The sequence below is a fragment of the Physella acuta genome, unplaced genomic scaffold, assembly GCF_028476545.2.
Source record: "Physella acuta isolate Inbredline_101_S28 unplaced genomic scaffold, ASM2847654v3 ptg000658l, whole genome shotgun sequence".
NCBI classification, from domain to species: Eukaryota; Metazoa; Mollusca; class Gastropoda; family Physidae; genus Physella; species Physella acuta.
This window is the reverse complement of record NW_026732177.1, coordinates 143751-162156: the sequence shown is the minus strand read 5'-3', so window position 1 is coordinate 162156 and position 18406 is coordinate 143751. Positions and strand designations below refer to the sequence as shown.

Sequence of the window (18406 nt, the reverse complement as noted above, 5' to 3'; positions counted from 1 at the left end):
AAAATGATACGTTTAAAAAATTAACTTTTTTACAACACCATCCATCTTAATTTTTTAAATCATTAATTTAGATAATAAACGCTTTAAAAATATTACACTATGGCGATCAAGTCGAGTTTTTTTACTATATGCAATAGTACCATGGGTACAACAAAACTCAGTGTGTGAGTGTTGCTATGTGCCGTACAGATGTACTTTATTTACCAACCGTCCACACTTCCTCACCCGTTCTCTCACATCTAAACAAGCAAATGTTTCCTCACCCGTTCTATCACATCTAAACAAGCAAATGTTTGATTCTATCACATCTAAACAAGCAAATGTTTGATTCTATCACATCTAAACAAGCAAATGTTTCATTCTATCACATCTAAACAAGCAAATGTTTGATTCTATCACATCTAAACAAGCAAATGTTTCCTCACCCGTTCTATCACATCTAAACAAGCAAATGTTTGATTCTATCACATCTAAACAAGCAAATGTTTGATTCTATCACATCTAAACAAGCAAATGTTTCATTCTATCACATCTAAACAAGCAAATGTTTGATTCTATCACATCTAAACAAGCAAATGTTTCCTCACCCGTTCTATCACATCTAAACAAGCAAATGTTTCAGCCGAGTCTTCCTGGTTTTGTCCACCTGTTTTATGGCTTCCTGTGTTTTATTTTAGCATTAAATCTTTTACCCCCCCCCCCCCCTCTATGCAATACATTTTTCTACTTGACAAAATGGCTCCAGTGACGCGAGACAGTGCTCTGATACATTGAAGGACTCTATTTGACGAATGATTGTGGGCCTAATGTAAACAATTTGACGAATGATTGTGGGCCTAATGTAAACAATTTGACGAATGATTGTGGACCTAATGTAAACAATTTGACGAATGATTGTGGACCACCAATGCCAATTGTCGATTTTTGACCAGTAATAAAAATGTTGAATTCTCAGTTCATTTTGTTTTCCAAGCAATTAAATTTAACATTTAATTAATTAGTGTGTACCGTTAACCAAACACTAGGTGATTAGTTAGGACACGCGAAAAGTTATAACACAGTGTCAAACAGTCAAACTCACTGTCACAATGTCAAACCCATAATCTTACTGCCATACTATCAAACCCATAATCACACTGTCACACTGTCAAACCCATAATCTTACTGCCATACTATCAAACCCATAATCCTACTGCCACACTGTCAAACCCATAATCTTACTGCCGTACTGTCAAACCCATAATCTTACTGCCATACTGTCAAACCCATAATCTTACTGCCATACTGTCAAACCCATAATCTTACTGCCATACTGTCAAACCCATAATCTTACTGCCATACTGTCAAACCCATAATCTTACTGCCATACTGTCAAACCCATAATCTTACTGCCATACTGTCAAACCCATAATCTTACTGCCATACTGTCAAACCCATAATCTTACTGCCGTACTGTCAAACCCATAATCTTACTGCCATACTGTCAAACCCATAATCTTACTGCCATACTGTCAAACCCATAATCTTACTGCCATACTGTCAAACCCATAATCTTACTGCCATACTGTCAAACCCATAATCTTACTGCCATACTGTCAAACCCATAATCTTACTGCCGTACTGTCAAACCCATAATCTTACTGCCATACTGTCAAACCCATAATCTTACTGCCGTACTGTCAAACCCATAATCTTACTGCCATACTGTCAAACCCATAATCTTACTGCCGTACTGTCAAACCCATAATCTTACTGCCGTACTGTCAAACCCATAATCTTACTGCCATACTGTCAAACCCATAATCTTACTGCCATACTGTCAAACCCATAATCTTACTGCCATACTGTCAAACCCATAATCTTACTGCCATACTGTCAAACCCATAATCTTACTGCGATACTGTCAAACCCATAATCTTACTGCCGTACTGTCAAACCCATAATCTTACTGCCATACTGTCAAACCCATAATCTTACTGCCGTACTGTCAAACCCATAATCTTACTGCCATACTGTCAAACACATAATCTTACTGCCATACTGTCAAACCCATAATCTTACTGCCATACTGTCAAACCCATAATCTTACTGCCATACTGTCAAACCCATAATCTTACTGCCATACTGTCAAACCCATAATCTTACTGCCATACTGTCAAACCCATAATCTTACTGCCATACTGTCAAACCCATAATCTTACTGCCATACTGTCAAACCCATAATCTTACTGCCGTACTGTCAAACCCATAATCTTACTGCCATACTGTCAAACCCATAATCTTACTGCCATACTGTCAAACCCATAATCTTACTGCCATACTGTCAAACCCATAATTCTACTGCCGTACTGTCAAACCCATAATCTTACTGCCATACTGTCAAACCCATAATCTTACTGCCGTACTGTCAAACCCATAATCTTACTGCCATACTGTCAAACCCATAATCTTACTGCCATACTGTCAAACCCATAATCTTACTGCCATACTGTCAAACCCATAATCTTACTGCCATACTGTCAAACCCATAATCTTACTGCCATACTGTCAAACCCATAATCTTACTGCCATACTGTCAAACCCATAATCTTACTGCCATACTGTCAAATCCACTTACAGGCATCTCTTCGTCCTCTCCCACTCATACCCCCCCCCCTCCCCTCTGAAGCCCGTCCACCGCCCCTCCCACAGAACTAGATAGAAAACATTTATTCTATCCTGGTAAAATCTAGACTTTTACCTGTGACCTCCTCCCCGAAAGTGTTAGTGACCCCCTCGCCTCCCCCTTCTCAAAAGCTAAGAGTGCTCCCCCACCCCAAGAAAAGTGTCTGAAAGAAACACTTGTCTATACCTAAGCATTGTTCTAACTGTACACCAGGCTCCCCCCCCCCCCCCTGCGCTGTAACCCCAGTGGCTTGCCCTGCACTAATCCCTGCCACCCCCTCCCCCTGCACTAATCCTTGCCACCCACTCCCCCCTGCACTAATCCCTGCCACCGACCGCATTTAATGGACCAAACCAGACGAGCTCTGGATTCGATCCAAGGTAAATATCTGCAGGTAGAGCGGCACAGGTATGGCTCGGGATTCCCGTTACATCACAAGAGGTGCCAAAAAACTTTTTTGTTTTAAACGGCACAGTTCTGTTCACTTAGTGGATGTAAGATTGTGCTGTTACCAGAGTGTTGTAGTTAACGATGATGTCTTTATTAGAGTCTACACCTGATCTGGATGATCAGAAATTAAAGCAACAGATTAAAAACTGTCAAACAGGCGGTGAGACAGAGACCCTACTACAGGGGGTGAGACAGAGACTACAGGGGGTGAGACAGAGACCCTACTACAGGGGGTGAGACAGAGACCCTACTACAGGGGGTGAGACAGAGACTACAGGGGGTGAGACAGAGACCCTACTACAGGGGGTGAGACAGAGACCTTACTACAGGGGGTGAGACAGAGACCCTACTACAGGGGGTGAGACAGAGACCCTACTACAGGGGGTGAGACAGAGACCCTACTACAGGGGGTGAGACAGAGACCCTACTACAGGGGGTGAGACAGAGACCCTACTACAGGGGGTGAGACAGAGACTACAGGGGGTGAGACAGAGACTACAGGGGGTGAGACAGAGACCCTACTACAGGGGGTGAGACAGAGACACTACTACAGGGGGTGAGAGAGACCCTACTACAGGGGGTGAGACAGAGACCCTACTACAGGGGTGAGACAGAGACCTTTTTACAGGGAGTGAGACAGAGATCTTATTACAGGGAGTGAGACAGAGACTACAGGGGGTGAGACAGAGACCTTATTACAGGGGGTGAGACAGAGACCTTGCACTACAGGGGGTGAGACAGAGACTACAGGGGGTGAGACAGAGACCTTATTACAGGGAGTGAGACAGAGACCTTATTACAGGGAGTGAGACAGAGACCTTGCACTACAGGGGGTGAGACATAGACCCTAGTACAGGGGGTGAGACATAGACTACAGGGGTGAGACATAGACCCTAGTACAGGGGGTGAGACAGAGACTACAGGGGGTGAGACATAGACCCTAGTACAGGGGGTGAGACATAGACTACAGGGGTGAGACAGAGACCCTACTACAGGGGGTGAGACAGAGACTACAGGGGGTGAGACAGAGACTACAGGGGTGAGACAGAGACTACAGGGGTGAGACAGAGACTCTATTACAGGGGTGAGACAGAGCCCCTACTACAGGGGGTGTGACAGAGACTACAGGGGGTGAGACAGAGACTACAGGGGTGAGACAGAGACTACAGGGGTGAGACAGAGACTCTATTACAGGGGTGAGACAGAGCCCCTACTACAGGGGGTGAGACAGAGACTTATTACAGGGGTGAGACAGAGCCCCTACTACAGGGGGTGTGACAGAGACTCTATTACAGGGGTGAGACAGAGACCCTACTACAGGGGGTGAGACAGAGACCCTACTACAGGGGGTGAGACAGAGACTACAGGGGTGAGACAGAGACTCTATTACAGGGGTGAGACAGAGCCCCTACTACAGGGGTGAGACAGAGACTCTATTACAGGGGTGAGACAGAGCCCCTACTACAGGGGTGAGACAGAGACTACAAGGGGTGAGACAGAGACCCTACTACAGGGGGTGAGACAGAGACCTACTACAGGGGTGAGACAGAGACCCTACTACAGGGGGTGAGACAGAGACCCTACTACAGGGGTGAGACAGAGACCCTGCTACAGGGGTGAGACAGAGACTCTATTACAGGGGTGAGACAGAGACCCTGCTACAGGGGTGAGACAGAGACCTACTACAGGGGGTGAGAAAGAGACTACAGGGGTGAGACAGAGACCCTACTACAGGGGTGAGACAGAGACCCTGCTACAGGGGTGAGACAGAGACCTACTACAGGGGGTGAGACAGAGACTACAGGGGTGAGACAGAGACTCTATTACAGGGGTGAGACAGAGTCCCTACTACAGGGGGTGAGACAGAGACTCTATTACAGGGGTGAGACAGAGACCCTACTACAGGGGGTGAGACAGAGACTCTATTACAGGGGTGAGACAGAGACCTTGCACTACAGGGGTGAGATATACCCCTGCTGGAGGTCAGACAGCATGAGGACTTGAAGGTGGCACCTCGGGAAAATCCTACCTGCCCCAGTTTCTACTGAAGAAAAAAAAAGTAGAATGCGGAAAATGTCCAGGTAAGGCTGGTACAAGTACAAGCAGAATCGTCTCGGTACAAGTACAAGCAGAATCTTCTCGGTACAAGTACAAGCAGAATCTTCTCGGTACAAGTACAAGCAGAATCTTCTCGGTACAAGTACAAGCAGAATCTTCTCGGTACAAGTACAAGCAGAATCTTCTCGGTACAAGTACAAGCAGAAACTTCTCGGTACAAGTACAAGTAGAATCTTCTCGGTACAAGTACAATCTTCTCGGTACAAGTACAATCTTCTCGGTACAAGTACAAGCAGAATCTTCCCGGTACAAGTACAAGCAGAATCTTCCCGGTACAAGTACAAGCAGAATCTTCCCGGTACAAGTACAAGCAGAATCTTCCCGGTACAAGTACAAGCAGAATCCTTTCCGTGCTGGGGAATAACGGGTTTGTAAGCGTTTAATTAGGTCGTGTCAAATCTTAGCATTCGGGAATAAACAACATGGTTCTTAATGCACCCCTCCCCCCACAAACACATCACCGTTCTTAATCTTAGTTTGATGACCTAGTGCTATTAGCGTCCTATTTGATGACCTTCTGCTATTAATGTCCTATTTGATGACCTTCTGCTATTAGCGTCCTATTTGATGACCTTCTGCTATTAATGTCCTATTTGGTGACCTTCTGCTACTAATGTCATATTTGATGATCTTCTAAGATGTCTGCTGAATGTGTGAATATGTTATGGATGCTAATAAAGACATATTTCATTGATTTTGGGCTGATGTTTTTCGTTTGACTCTCAGAAGGTAACCCTCGAGGGGCGGGTGGAGTTCTGTGGGGTGGGGGAGGGAGTTCTGTGGGGTGGGGAGCTGGAGGGAAAACGAAAGATGTTGTTAATACAGCTAGTATCGTCCGATAAAAAACTGACACGTTTAATCGAAGCATCGCCACAGGGTTCAGTTTTTTTATTAGTAAACCACCGACACTTGAGTGCTGTGTCAATACTAAATCTGCGCTACTGACATATGCTCCCCCCCCCACCCTCCCGTCGGGGCTTACATTGGGAAACGACCCTCGTCACATATGTCCCACGGCGTGACATCTGGCCAAACATATTGATCTACAGTTTTCTAAATTCACGCCACTATTTTTTTTATCAACGTGGGGGGGGGGGGGGGTAGCGTGACAGGTAGCTAACGTAAGGGGTGGGGTGGCAAAGGTGACTTTCTTCTAAAGTCACTTGTAATCGTCGTCAACCGCTAACTGACGCCAACCTGACCCAAACTTTAACAGGTACTGTTAAAGTTTGGGTCAGGTTGTAACGGTGTGGTTGTTATGTTGGCCAACTGTGTGGTTGCTATGTTGGCCACAAACTTCAACAGGTACTGTTAAAGTTTGGGTCAGGTTGTAACGGTGTGGTAGCTATGTTGGCCAACTGTGTGGTTGTTATGTTGGCCAACTGTGTGGTTGTTATTTTGGCCAACTGAGTGGTTGTTATGTTGGCCAACTGTGTGGTTGCTATGTTGGCCAACTGTGTGGGTGTTATGTTGGCCAACTGTGTGGTTGTTATGTTGGCCAACTGTGTGGTTGTTATTTTGGCCAACTGAGTGGTTGTTATGTTGGCCAACTGTGTGGTTGCTATGTTGGCCAACTGTGTGGTTGTTATTTTGGCCAACTGAGTGGTTGTTATGTTGGCCAACTGTGTGGTTGTTATGTTGGCCAACTGTGTGGTTGTTATTTTGGCCAACTGAGTGGTTGTTATGTTGGCCAACTGTGTGGTTGCTATGTTGGCCAACTGTGTGGTTGTTATTTTGGCCAACTGTGTGGTTGTTATTTTGGCCAACTGTGTGGTTGCTATGTTGGCCAACTGTGTGGTTGTTATTTTGGCCAACTGTGTGGTTGTTATTTTGGCCAACTGTGTGGTTGCTATGTTGGCCAACTGTGTGGTTGTTATGTTGGCCAACTGTGTGGTTGTTATTTTGGCCAACTGAGTGGTTGTTATGTTGGCCAACTGTGTGGGTGTTATGTTGGCCAACTGTGTGGTTGTTATGTTGGCCAACTGTGTGGGTGTTATTTTGGCCAACTGTGTGGTTGTTATGTTGGCCAACTGTGTGGGTGTTATGTTGGCCAACTGTGTGGGTGTTATGTTGGCCAACTGTGTGGGTGTTATTTTGGCCAACTGTGTGGGTGTTATTTTGGCCAACTGTGTGGTTGCTATTTTGGCCAACTGTGTGGTTATTATGTTGGCCAACTGTGTGGGTGTTATGTTGGCCAACTGTGTGGGTGTTATGTTGGCCAACTGTGTGGTTGTTATGTTGGCCAACTGTGTGGGTGTTATTTTGGCCAACTGTGTGGTTGTTATGTTGGCCAACTGTGTGGGTGTTATGTTGGCCAACTGTGTGGGTGTTATGTTGGCCAACTGTGTGGGTGTTATGTTGGCCAACTGTGTGGTTGTTATGTTGGCCAACTGTGTGGGTGTTATGTTGGCCAACTGTGTGGGTGTTATGTTGGCCAACTGTGTGGTTGTTATGTTGGCCAACTGTGTGGGTGTTATTTTGGCCAACTGTGTGGGTGTTATTTTGGCCAACTGTGTGGTTGCTATTTTGGCCAACTGTGTGGTTGTTATGTTGGCCAACGTTTGACCATGGGCCGTGTGTGGAGCGGCCGCTAAAGGCTGGTAGAGAAGACAGAGCCCGGTCGTGCCCTTAGATGGCAAGAGCTGAAAGGTTAAAGGTTAAGGTTACATGTTACCGGGGTGCTAAATGCTCATGTCAGAATCTGCAACACCCAACTTTTTTTTTCACTCAAGCTGGTCCGTGGTGTCATACCACCTCACCACGTGGTGTCATACTACCTCACCACGTGGTGTCATACCATCTCACCACGCACTCAGCCACCTATGTACCTCCCACCCACCCACATGTTGGCATCTCCCCCCCCCCCCCCCCCCCTCACACATAGCTTCTAGTTTGTCCTCTGCCAAAAACGACCAAAACACAGGTTGCCGTTTAGCGCCCAAGGTCACGGACGATCTCAGACACACCGGTGTGAGGGGGGGGGGGGGGGGTGAGGACATGCAACAGGTGAGACACGTGACCGGAAGTTGGATTTATGACCGAGCACGAGATTAGCGTTTTACGTTGAGTGTTGCAACTAAAGCGATCTGCGCATAAAGGTTGCGCAAGACAAGGCCGCATAATGGCCAGGGCTTGTACAGGGACTAGGTAGTGGTACAGGGACTGGGTAGTGGTACAGGGTAGTGGTACAGGGACTGGGTAGTGGTACAGGGACTGGGTAGTGGCACAAGGACTGGGTAGTGGAACAGGGACGGGGTAGTGGCACAGGGTAGTGGTACAGGGACTGGGTAGTGGAACAGGAACGGGGTAGTGGCACAGGGTAGTGGTACAGGGACTGGGTAGTGGCACAGGGACTGCCCCCCCTCCCTGCCACCAAGTTCTACCAACGTAGAAACGCTAACTAATAAAATTTGCGACATCCTCACCCCTTCACACAGTGAGGGTCGTGTCTTTGATCTGTGGCCCAAAGGTCAAATTAGAGGGGTCATTAACATAATTATGTTAAACATCGATATCAAACACAGGATGTTGCACCTTCAAGTATCGATGTGTTACTCAGTATTGAGACACTTCAGTACTCAGTACCGCTGTCATGTTAAATGTATAGTTGTGACCCATCAAACCTATTACAGTGGTGTCACCAAACCTATTATTGTGGTGACCCATCAAACCTACAGAGGTGACCCATCAAACCTATTATAGTGGTTACCCATGAAACTTAGTGGTGACACATCAAACCGATTATAGTGGTGACCCATCAAACCTATTATAGTGGAGGTGACCAATCAAACCTATTATAGTGGTGACCCATGAAACTTACAGTGGTGACACATCAAACCTATTACAGTGGTGACCCATCAAACTTAGTGGTGACACACCAAACCTATTACAGTGGTTACCCATCAAACTTACAGTGGTGACACACCAAACCTATTACAGTGGTGACCCATCAAACTTACAGTGGTGACACACCAAACCTATTACAGTGGTTACCCGTCAAACTTACAGTGGTGACACACCAAACCTATTATTGTGGTGACCCATCAAACCTATAAAACAATGGTCACCACCATACCAAAATCAATACTTGGCTCCACCAAATGAACACAAATACAAAATTAAATTTAAAAAACAAAACAAAAACTCATTTGATCATGTTTTTATTATTAATTTATTCTTTTTTTTTTTGCTGTATTTTATTTTTTACATTTATATTTTTTTTCATTATTTTTAAACAATTTTTTTGTTTATCCTGTCTGGATGTTTTTAAGTGTTTTCTAAACCAGATAAAATTTTTTGAATGACATAACATCAGGCACAACACCACCAGAAAACTATACACCACTCAAATCTCAACAAAGTGATAAGAAGACCAACAGCACAAAAACTCTAATCTAGCCACAGGTCAATCAATACACAAAGATAATTAAAATTAATTTACCCCCCCCCCCCACACTGTGGGATATGCAGATAGAGGAAATAAATTTTAACTGCACAAAGATGTTTGATATATTTGTACAGACTGTGTAAAACCTCTTTATTTAAAACATAATTTAGACAAGAGCTTTAACCCTAAATAAGATGTCAAAGTCATGTTTTTTTCTGCCTCAGTCAAAGTCATGAGCCTAGACTGTTAGCCTGAGTCATCAAGCTCAACTAAAGAGCCTCTATGTAGACTACATTCATGGAGTTATCCACAGTAAACGGTACACAACTAAAGGAGTTTCTCAGGCTAATTCAGGCCGGCCCATACTGCACGACTTGGGCAAGTTAAAACATGACTTTTTTTAGCAGATAAACAATAACAAAATAGCCGTTTCTTTAAAGTAATTGATAGTGACATTCTGAGCGTACTGCATTATTCTTGGTAAAATTAAAAGTTGACAATAATTTTTTTTAAAATCATCCTAAATGAGAAATGAAGGAATAAAAAACACCACCAAATGTTTACTTGAGATAAAACCACCAAACCAGTGGTATAAAGAAAATTGGATAAGATGTTAGAACAGCACCTGAATGATGGCGCTTCTTTACATTAAAAACGTATTGCTCTTAAACTAAGTTGGGTACACGCCTCACATAGCACAACAGATGGGCACATCAACACTTGTGTACAAGTGATTCTATGTGGGGGAAGCTGCATTCACATCATTGCTTGGTCAAACCAAACATTAGATGGTTGAATGACTGCCCAAACAAAAGATGCTTTAGTGCTGTCAACAGTTCAAAAATGACCAATGATTTGAACAGAGCTAATGAATTGCCATGAAATTGATCAGAAAAAAATGAGTGCACTTGAAACAAGTTAAAAGAGAAAGAACTTGGCGTTATCAGTTTTGAGTAACACGGAATGACAAAGTTCATGGCTAGTTTCTCCAGTGAAGATGTTCCACTACTTTGGGCAGTAGCCACCACACACAATCAACAGGTAGAGCGGACACAGAGAACACACACAAGTGCCTGGGACACAGCAATCAATACGCTGATACCAATCTGCCTTTCAGCAGTCAGACCATCTCCCTCCCCGGCTTAGTGACTAGTTCAGCAAGTTACAGCCAACAGATTTTTACACAGCCATTAATGACTACATGCCAACAAAGGAATCTCACCCTACTCTAGCTTATGGCTAGTGCTACCCTACTCTTGCTTATAGCTAGTGCTATCCTCCTTAATGAACTTATTTATAACATCTATTACTGGCTATCCTAATTTTCACCTGATTAGCTAATATAACAATGTAAAAAAAACCGAATACACTAATTCTACAAAATATAATATTTAGTAGGTGAATAAAACAATTTCTATCAAACATTGATGCTTGCCTTTATCTGGCAACATATAGAAAGCTATCTAGAACAAAATCATAAGTGTGTATATCAGATATACTTGTCCAGGTAGGAACTAAAGAGACCAGCTAGTCCACAAGTTTCTCATCAAGCTAAATCTATACAAATCTCACCACATCATAAATAACATGTTCAACCAATTATTGATTCATCTAATACTCAGATTTATGGCAACCAAAATTTTGCCAATAGTTTATAACAAAAGCAACCTAAGCCAGCTGTTAATTTTTAAATAAATTTTTTTACAGACAAATCAATAAGTCATGTTTTTAACTCTGTTTTTTCAATCTATGAAAAAGGCAATTAATGACAAAATTTTGACAAATAAAATAGAATGAGATCTGCAAATCATGAATGAATATATACAAGGAATAAAATCATGAAATAACATTACTCTGATATATATATAAATTTATTTATAAATATAGTATATTGAATCTGATTTGTGAAGTGAGTTGATATCACAATTGAGAGATTAAGACAAGGGGGTGAACCACTGACAACAGCAACAGGAGGAAAGAGACAGCAGCACAGCCCCATGGGTGGAGGGACATGGCACAGCCCACTGGGTGGAGGGACATGGCACAGCCCCCACTGGGTGGAGGGACATGGCACAGCCCCCACTGGGTGGAGGGACATGGCACAGCCCACTGGGTGGAGGGACATGGCACAGCCCCCACTGGGTGGAGGGACATGTCACAGCCCCCCCACTGGGTGGAGGGACATGGCACAGCCCCCACTGGGTGGAGGGACATGGCACAGCCCCCACTGGGTGGAGGGACATGGCACAGCCCACTGGGTGGAGGGACATGGCACAGCCCCCACTGGGTGGAGGGACATGGCACAGCCCACTGGGTGGAGGGACATGGCACAGCCCCCACTGGGTGGAGGGACATGGCACAGCCCACTGGGTGGAGGGACATGGCACAGCCCCCACTGGGTGGAGGGACATGGCACAGCCCCCACTGGGTGGAGGGACATGGCACAGCCCACTGGGTGGAGGGACATGGCACAGCCCCCACTGGGTGGAGGGACATGGCACAGCCCACTGGGTGGAGGGACATGGCACAGCCCACTGGGTGGAGGGACATGGCACAGCCCACTGGGTGGAGGGACATGGCACAGCCCACTGGGTGGAGGGACATGGCACAGCCCACTGGGTGGAGGGACATGGCACAGCCCACTGGGTGGAGGGACATGGCACAGCCCACTGGGTGGAGGGACATGGCACAGCCCCCCCTGGGTGGAGGGACATGGCACAGCCCACTGGGTGGAGGGACATGGCACAGCCCACTGGGTGGAGGGACATGGCACAGCCCACTGGGTGGAGGGACATGGCACAGCCCCCACTGGGTGGAGGGACATGGCACAGCCCCCACTGGGTGGAGGGACATGGCACAGCCCACTGGGTGGAGGGACATGGCACAGCCCACTGGGTGGAGGGACATGGCACAGCCCACTGGGTGGAGGGACATGGCACAGCCCACTGGGTGGAGGGACATGGCACAGCCCACTGGGTGGAGGGACATGGCACAGCCCACTGGGTGGAGGGACATGGCACAGCCCACTGGGTGGAGGGACATGACACAGCCCACTGGGTGGAGGGACATGGCACAACCCCCACTGGGTGGAGGGACATGACACAGCCACCACTGGGTGGAGGGACATGACACAACCCCCACTGGGTGGAGGGACATGGCACAGCCCACTGGGTGGAGGGACATGGCACAGCCCACTGGGTGGAGGGACATGGCACAACCCCCACTGGGTGGAGGGACATGTATCCAACCTTCTTTTTTCACTGGAAGACTGTGTTGCTATACATAGATCTGAGGAAATCAGCCCAGCAATCATTATCAGTTGAATCTATACTACAAGCAAAAAACCTGGCAATCAGCCAGTTGGCCAATGCAGTAATTTATCAGACCATGTGGATTTAAAAGCCAGAGATTTGAACTTTTCAGATAAAACAAGACAGCAGTAAGATAAAAGTTACTGCATGTATCAGTTTAAAAAAATATTATTTTTACCTTTGAAAATATGGGATCAAGTTTTTAAAAGAAATGTCTAAAAAGTAGGCCAAGCAGGGACAAGATTCATCTAACTCCCCACTGGACCCAAGTTTGATTGTCAAGAGTGTATATTACCACAAATTGTTATCAAGACAACAGATTATAAAGTAGTGACCACTTGCTAACTAGCTTGTGGTAAGATTAAGGTTTATCAAAAACTTGAGACATTTATCATCACAGATCCAGGCCCACTTGTTGCTAACTAAACTCTTTCAAACTGGTCTATGTAGGCTACTTGAATAGCTGTACACTTGAACATTTCCTGGAGCACAAATTAGGCTACTCAAGGGCTTTTATTTCATGTAAGAAGAAGCCTTTCTAGTACTTCTGCTAAAATATTTTTTTAGATACATTTACAAAAGATGTTTAATAAAACCAAAACAACTTCCTTCAGAATTAAATAAACTATCACAAAAATTGTAAAGAGAAGCAGTTTTTTTTAAATATCACAAAATGAAAAGGAGAAAAATGTAAAGAGTACTGAGCTTTGTCCACTAAACACTAGGAGTGTAAGCAAAGAAAGGCAATTAAGTAGATGAGCTTTCAAATCACCTTATAACTGGTACATGATCACAGGCCAACAAGTTTCCACTAAGCTGCTTTGTGCTAGGGAAATTTACATGTCATTTGTTCAAATTTTTTTTATTTCAAATTGGTTGCCTTTGATAACAATAAAAACTAATCAGATGGGATTCAAAAACAATAAAACTATTTACCAGTGATGGTTGAATAAACAAATAAGACATGCCTGAATCAATTATAGCAGAAACAACCTACAACTGTGAAACCATTGTTAGAACTCAGAAAAATATAACTCACTGCTAATACTGTTTACTACTACTAACATGTGTTTTCAAAAATTAAATATATTACTAAACTATCACTTCTAGTAATAATTGTAATTTAAAAAAAAAACACTTCGATTTTATACATATATATTTATAGGCTATATAGATATATGTTAATTCTTAGAAATGTTTTTAAGGAGAAAAACATGTACATGTAAAATAAACTCCCTAAACATAGTAGACACAAAAACAGTAGACCTATTGTATTAGTTTTTTTTCTTCTATTCAAAAGACAATAATACCAGATAATAGTTTGCTTGTAGCTGGATGAGCAAAAATTGTGGTAAATAAAGATGACGTCCAACACACAACACAAGAGCACTGACGACAGATGAAGAATACCACCAACTACACTTAGAAACACAACAGCAGAACACTGATCCAACAACTAGAGAAAGAAAACACCACTAGTAGGAGTTGCACAGATTTTTAAAATCCACATTAAGGTTAGATTAGGATAATCAAAAGCGCCAAATTCTTGAAGCTCAAATCACAATCCATTTTTTTACTGAACCATGCATCAAAAGTCAAATTGACAGTATGATATATTTCAAACATAGAAACAAAAATTGCATATTTATTTACATTACAAATTATAATGAACATGGTATAAACAAATGTGTGTGTATTGTTGTGTGAGATGAGAGTTTGAGTGGTGTGTGTGTGTGTTGTGAGATGAGTGCTAGAGTGGCTAACTTGAGGAATGATCTAGACAGAGTGATTTTTGGAGCTGTCAATCATTAAAAATGGATGGATCAATGAGTGCTGGTTTAGTCAACTAAATAATCTATTTTTAAAACCTTGTGCCAACATACATTGCATTTAGTGAACACAACTGTTTTAATCTTTAAACTTAAAGTACCCCCATCCAGCTTTCAACAGAAGATATTTATCAATGGAACACTTAGCTTGCTTCAGGGACTAAAAAAACAGCAGGCATCAAAGAACACAGGCTTGTGGATTTTGTTTAAAGATCCAGTATAAGAATCAATACCATGGCCATAAAAACAGCTATTACTTCACTACATTGACAGAAATCAATGAAAAGAAATAAAATAGTAATAGAGTCAACAGCTTAACACTTACATCCATTTGGAAGATGAATAGTAAATATATATATATATTTTTGAATGGAAATAGAAGACACTGAATTTTGTATGGTATCAGCAGAAAAAACATGATTATATCAATAAAATATATGTATATATCCATTATGAGCAGCAAACAACAAGTTTTTATGTAATGTTGATATCCTGCGGGTACAATACATATGGCTATAATCTGGTCATTAAAGAGCATACGCCAAGTTGTTTTATACACAATGTTCAGCTAGTATTATTCAAGTCAAACTTGAATTGAGAGCAGTTTGAAGTTCATTCTTGTGCAAGTTAAACATATTTATGTAGAAACTCAGGAAATTTAATTTTTTAACGATATCAGCTAAAATAATAATTACATATGGAGATCTGCACCAGTTCATCAAGGAGAAATTGTTGAAATCAAATCAGAGGAAAAAAAGGACATGATGTGCTGTGTTTACATCTGGGTTGATCCCTGCCTTTCTCTAGCCCGAGCTAACTAAGAGCAGTGAAGGAATGCCGGACAATAAGGGCACGATGACGAATTGCTAATTTGGTGATAGGAGGAGGAAGGCATGGGATAGCTGTAGTACTGGTTACTACTGCCATTGGTGTCAAATGGACCATAGAAGACCTGATCAATCACAAGGTTGTTCAGCTGATCAAGCTGATGCAACTCCACACATTTGATTTGTGCCTTGCGCTCCTGGGCCATGTACACCTGGTATGCCAGCTGATGGATCAAGTTTAAAGTTTGACGCCGTTCATGGCCCATAAGGCAAATGGTACTCTCATCCACAACTCTGTACAGTGTGGTGAGGTACTCATACTTCATATCCTCATCGCCATTAAAATGATTCACCAGATAGGCTTCAAGCTTCTGACGCTGCTGATTAATGTCACTGAAGTCAATAAAGAACCTTGAACACATGTATCTCTCCATTGTCCTGATATCTATTTCATTTGCTGGAGTATAACCTCGGACAAGGAGATTACAATACTTGAGCAGGCCACCCCCTCTGATTTCTTCGGGGTTTCTTGTGGCAATTAGTTTGTTATCTAAATGATACCAGGCCTCTGAAAAGTCTCCATAGAGACTCTCAGCCACAATAGTAGGGTAGAAGTGCTCTGTCATTGGAGCTTCAGAGATATCATAGAAAGTTAACAGGCTATCTAAAATAATTTGAAAAGAATCTACACTGAATTCAAACTGCCTCTTCATTTTGTCTACAAATTTAAGTTCAACATTCTTACGTGTTTTGTGCGAAAGTGAAATGAGACTCCATCTATCACCATGTTCATTGCACACTTTAACCATTTTTTGCACATATGCTTCCTTTAGACTACAACTACTAATTTTCTCTTTATTAATACCTTCTGGAAGAAAGTTGACAAGGCATCCCAGTACACAATTACGAATCTTCTGAAGCTCATTTTGATTTGATAAATCCACTCCGAAAATCAAGTCTACATCATTAAACTCTTGAGCATTTGTAGTTCCAAGAATGTAACTGGCAGCTCCACCGTTCAATCGAATGTCCCTAACACTGACACCATCAGCTGTTAGTTTATCTTTAACAACCTGAACAAGATCTTTTAGCTTCACATCAAGTGTTGGGAAGTTACCTCGACCATGAATTGGGATGACATCTTCCATAACTTCATGTAGCCTTGCCACTTGCTCATAGCAAAGAACTTGAAAGCGGTTGCTGCAACTCACTGAAGCCATGCCGGGGTCGGTAAAAGGTATTGCCGTGTCTGCAAGTAAAGATGCAAAATGTAGATGTTACGTACGGCCTTCCTACCTTGTCACCTACTGCCAGCTTACCCGGCAGAGCGTAATGTGCAGTTTTCACAACTTCTTACGCATTCAATTATAAACCGAATCACAGAAAAATCATTACGCATAATTTATAAACAAAAAAAAATCTTAACTTCTCCATAAAAAGCTAAAACATAGACGAATCATAAAATTGGATTTAATACTTTTACGTTAAAAGTATTTAAATTTATTATATACCAATTATCTTTAATGTTTTAGTAATGCTTAATTTATTGCTTTCTTTTTCGACCCCAGCCTACTCCGCATAAACAGCTGATGGCCGATTTAAAGAAGAGTTCTGATTGGCTGACGAAAAAAATCGAGCACAGAGATCTGTCAAGCTATGGTGCAATGAAAAGAGGTGGTGTAAGCAGAAATAAAAACAGACTAGGCCTACCCTAGAATAGATCCTAGATCTATTTTTTCGAATATCAAGATTATTTTACTTATGTAGTTTGTTCAGGAAACCTGTAGTTTTAACAGATTCAAAATACTTATCATATTCAATTACATTTCTTATAGGCCTAGGCCTAAATAATTTAATTATTAAAATGCATGAAGTCTGAAGAATTTCGCTAAATGATAATATAATAATAATCTAAATCTAGACTAGAATATAAATTTTATAAATCCTAAATGTCATTTTTTACAAAACAATTAATAAGATTGCTTTTGTTTTAATTTTTTTACGTTGTAACAATTGATCCAACTCTAGATCTAAATATTTTTATAACTAGGTCTATAGATCTAGTAGCCTAAGCCTATGGGAGATAACTAGATCTAGTTACTAGACTGGACCAGCCATATGCTAGACTTGAGCGGAAAAGTGTGTTTATTAAAGGTGGCGTCAAATTGATGTACATATTTTGTAACTGAACAGACCTAAATCGTCGAAATATCTAGTTATAGATCTATTCAAACACTTAACATAATATAGACTCTAGTTTAAAAAAAAAAAACAACAATATGGCTCTCTACAGTCTAATACCAACTAGACATAGACTCCAGTTAGTCTTCTTAGTATAATAGAAATAGATCTTAATTTCTAAATATATAAATAAAAAAGAGGCATATAGATCAAAATAAAGCTAAATACTAAATAATGAGACTATATCTAGATTTAATTTGTAAATACTTACATTCTACAATGAAAAAAAAAGAATGCGTCCTTTATTATTAATTAATCGCAAGTTCTAGATCAGAAATCACATTTCTATGTAAGAGATATTAAGATTGTATCCTCTATACTTAAATCTGAATAAATCATAAATCTGTCCAGAAGTAAATGTTTACATACAAGTATTGCGTAGCGTTATAAATATATAGTCTCCACAGTCTAATTATAGACACTGATTAATGATACAAATTTAAGATTGCGTAATAGAAACGTCTGCAAACGAAGAAGGCGATACGCTGCAGCAACTCGCTCAACGTCTGCGTGACGACTGAGCCTCGTAGCCTGGTGCTTCGTAAGGAAATATAATAGTATTTTCCACAGCGGGCTAC

General features: G+C 42.2%; 1 protein-coding gene across 2 annotated transcripts; it reads right to left on the bottom strand.

Moving 5' to 3' along the window:
* Positions 1-12751: 12751 nt before the first annotated feature.
* Positions 12752-18364, bottom strand: LOC131948704 (terminal nucleotidyltransferase 5C). 2 transcript variants are annotated; one of them, XM_059310372.1, is made up of 2 exons: positions 18198-18364; positions 12752-16836 (listed from the first exon to the last, which is right to left on the bottom strand). In XM_059310372.1, exon 2 carries the CDS (start codon positions 16805-16807, stop codon positions 15578-15580), a length of 1230 nt encoding a protein of 409 aa, XP_059166355.1. In that variant the 5' UTR covers positions 16808-16836; positions 18198-18364; the 3' UTR covers positions 12752-15577. The 2 variants fall into 2 exon arrangements, with proteins under 2 accessions (XP_059166355.1, XP_059166354.1); XM_059310371.1 differs by lacking the exon at positions 18198-18364 and adding an exon at positions 18040-18185.
* Between the last annotated feature and the right edge of the window lie 42 nt (positions 18365-18406).

Coding starts and splice junctions, on each gene's coding strand:
- LOC131948704 (XM_059310372.1), bottom strand. CDS start 16,807: ATGGCTTCAGTGAGTTGCAGCAACCGCTTTCAAGTTCTTTGCTATGAG.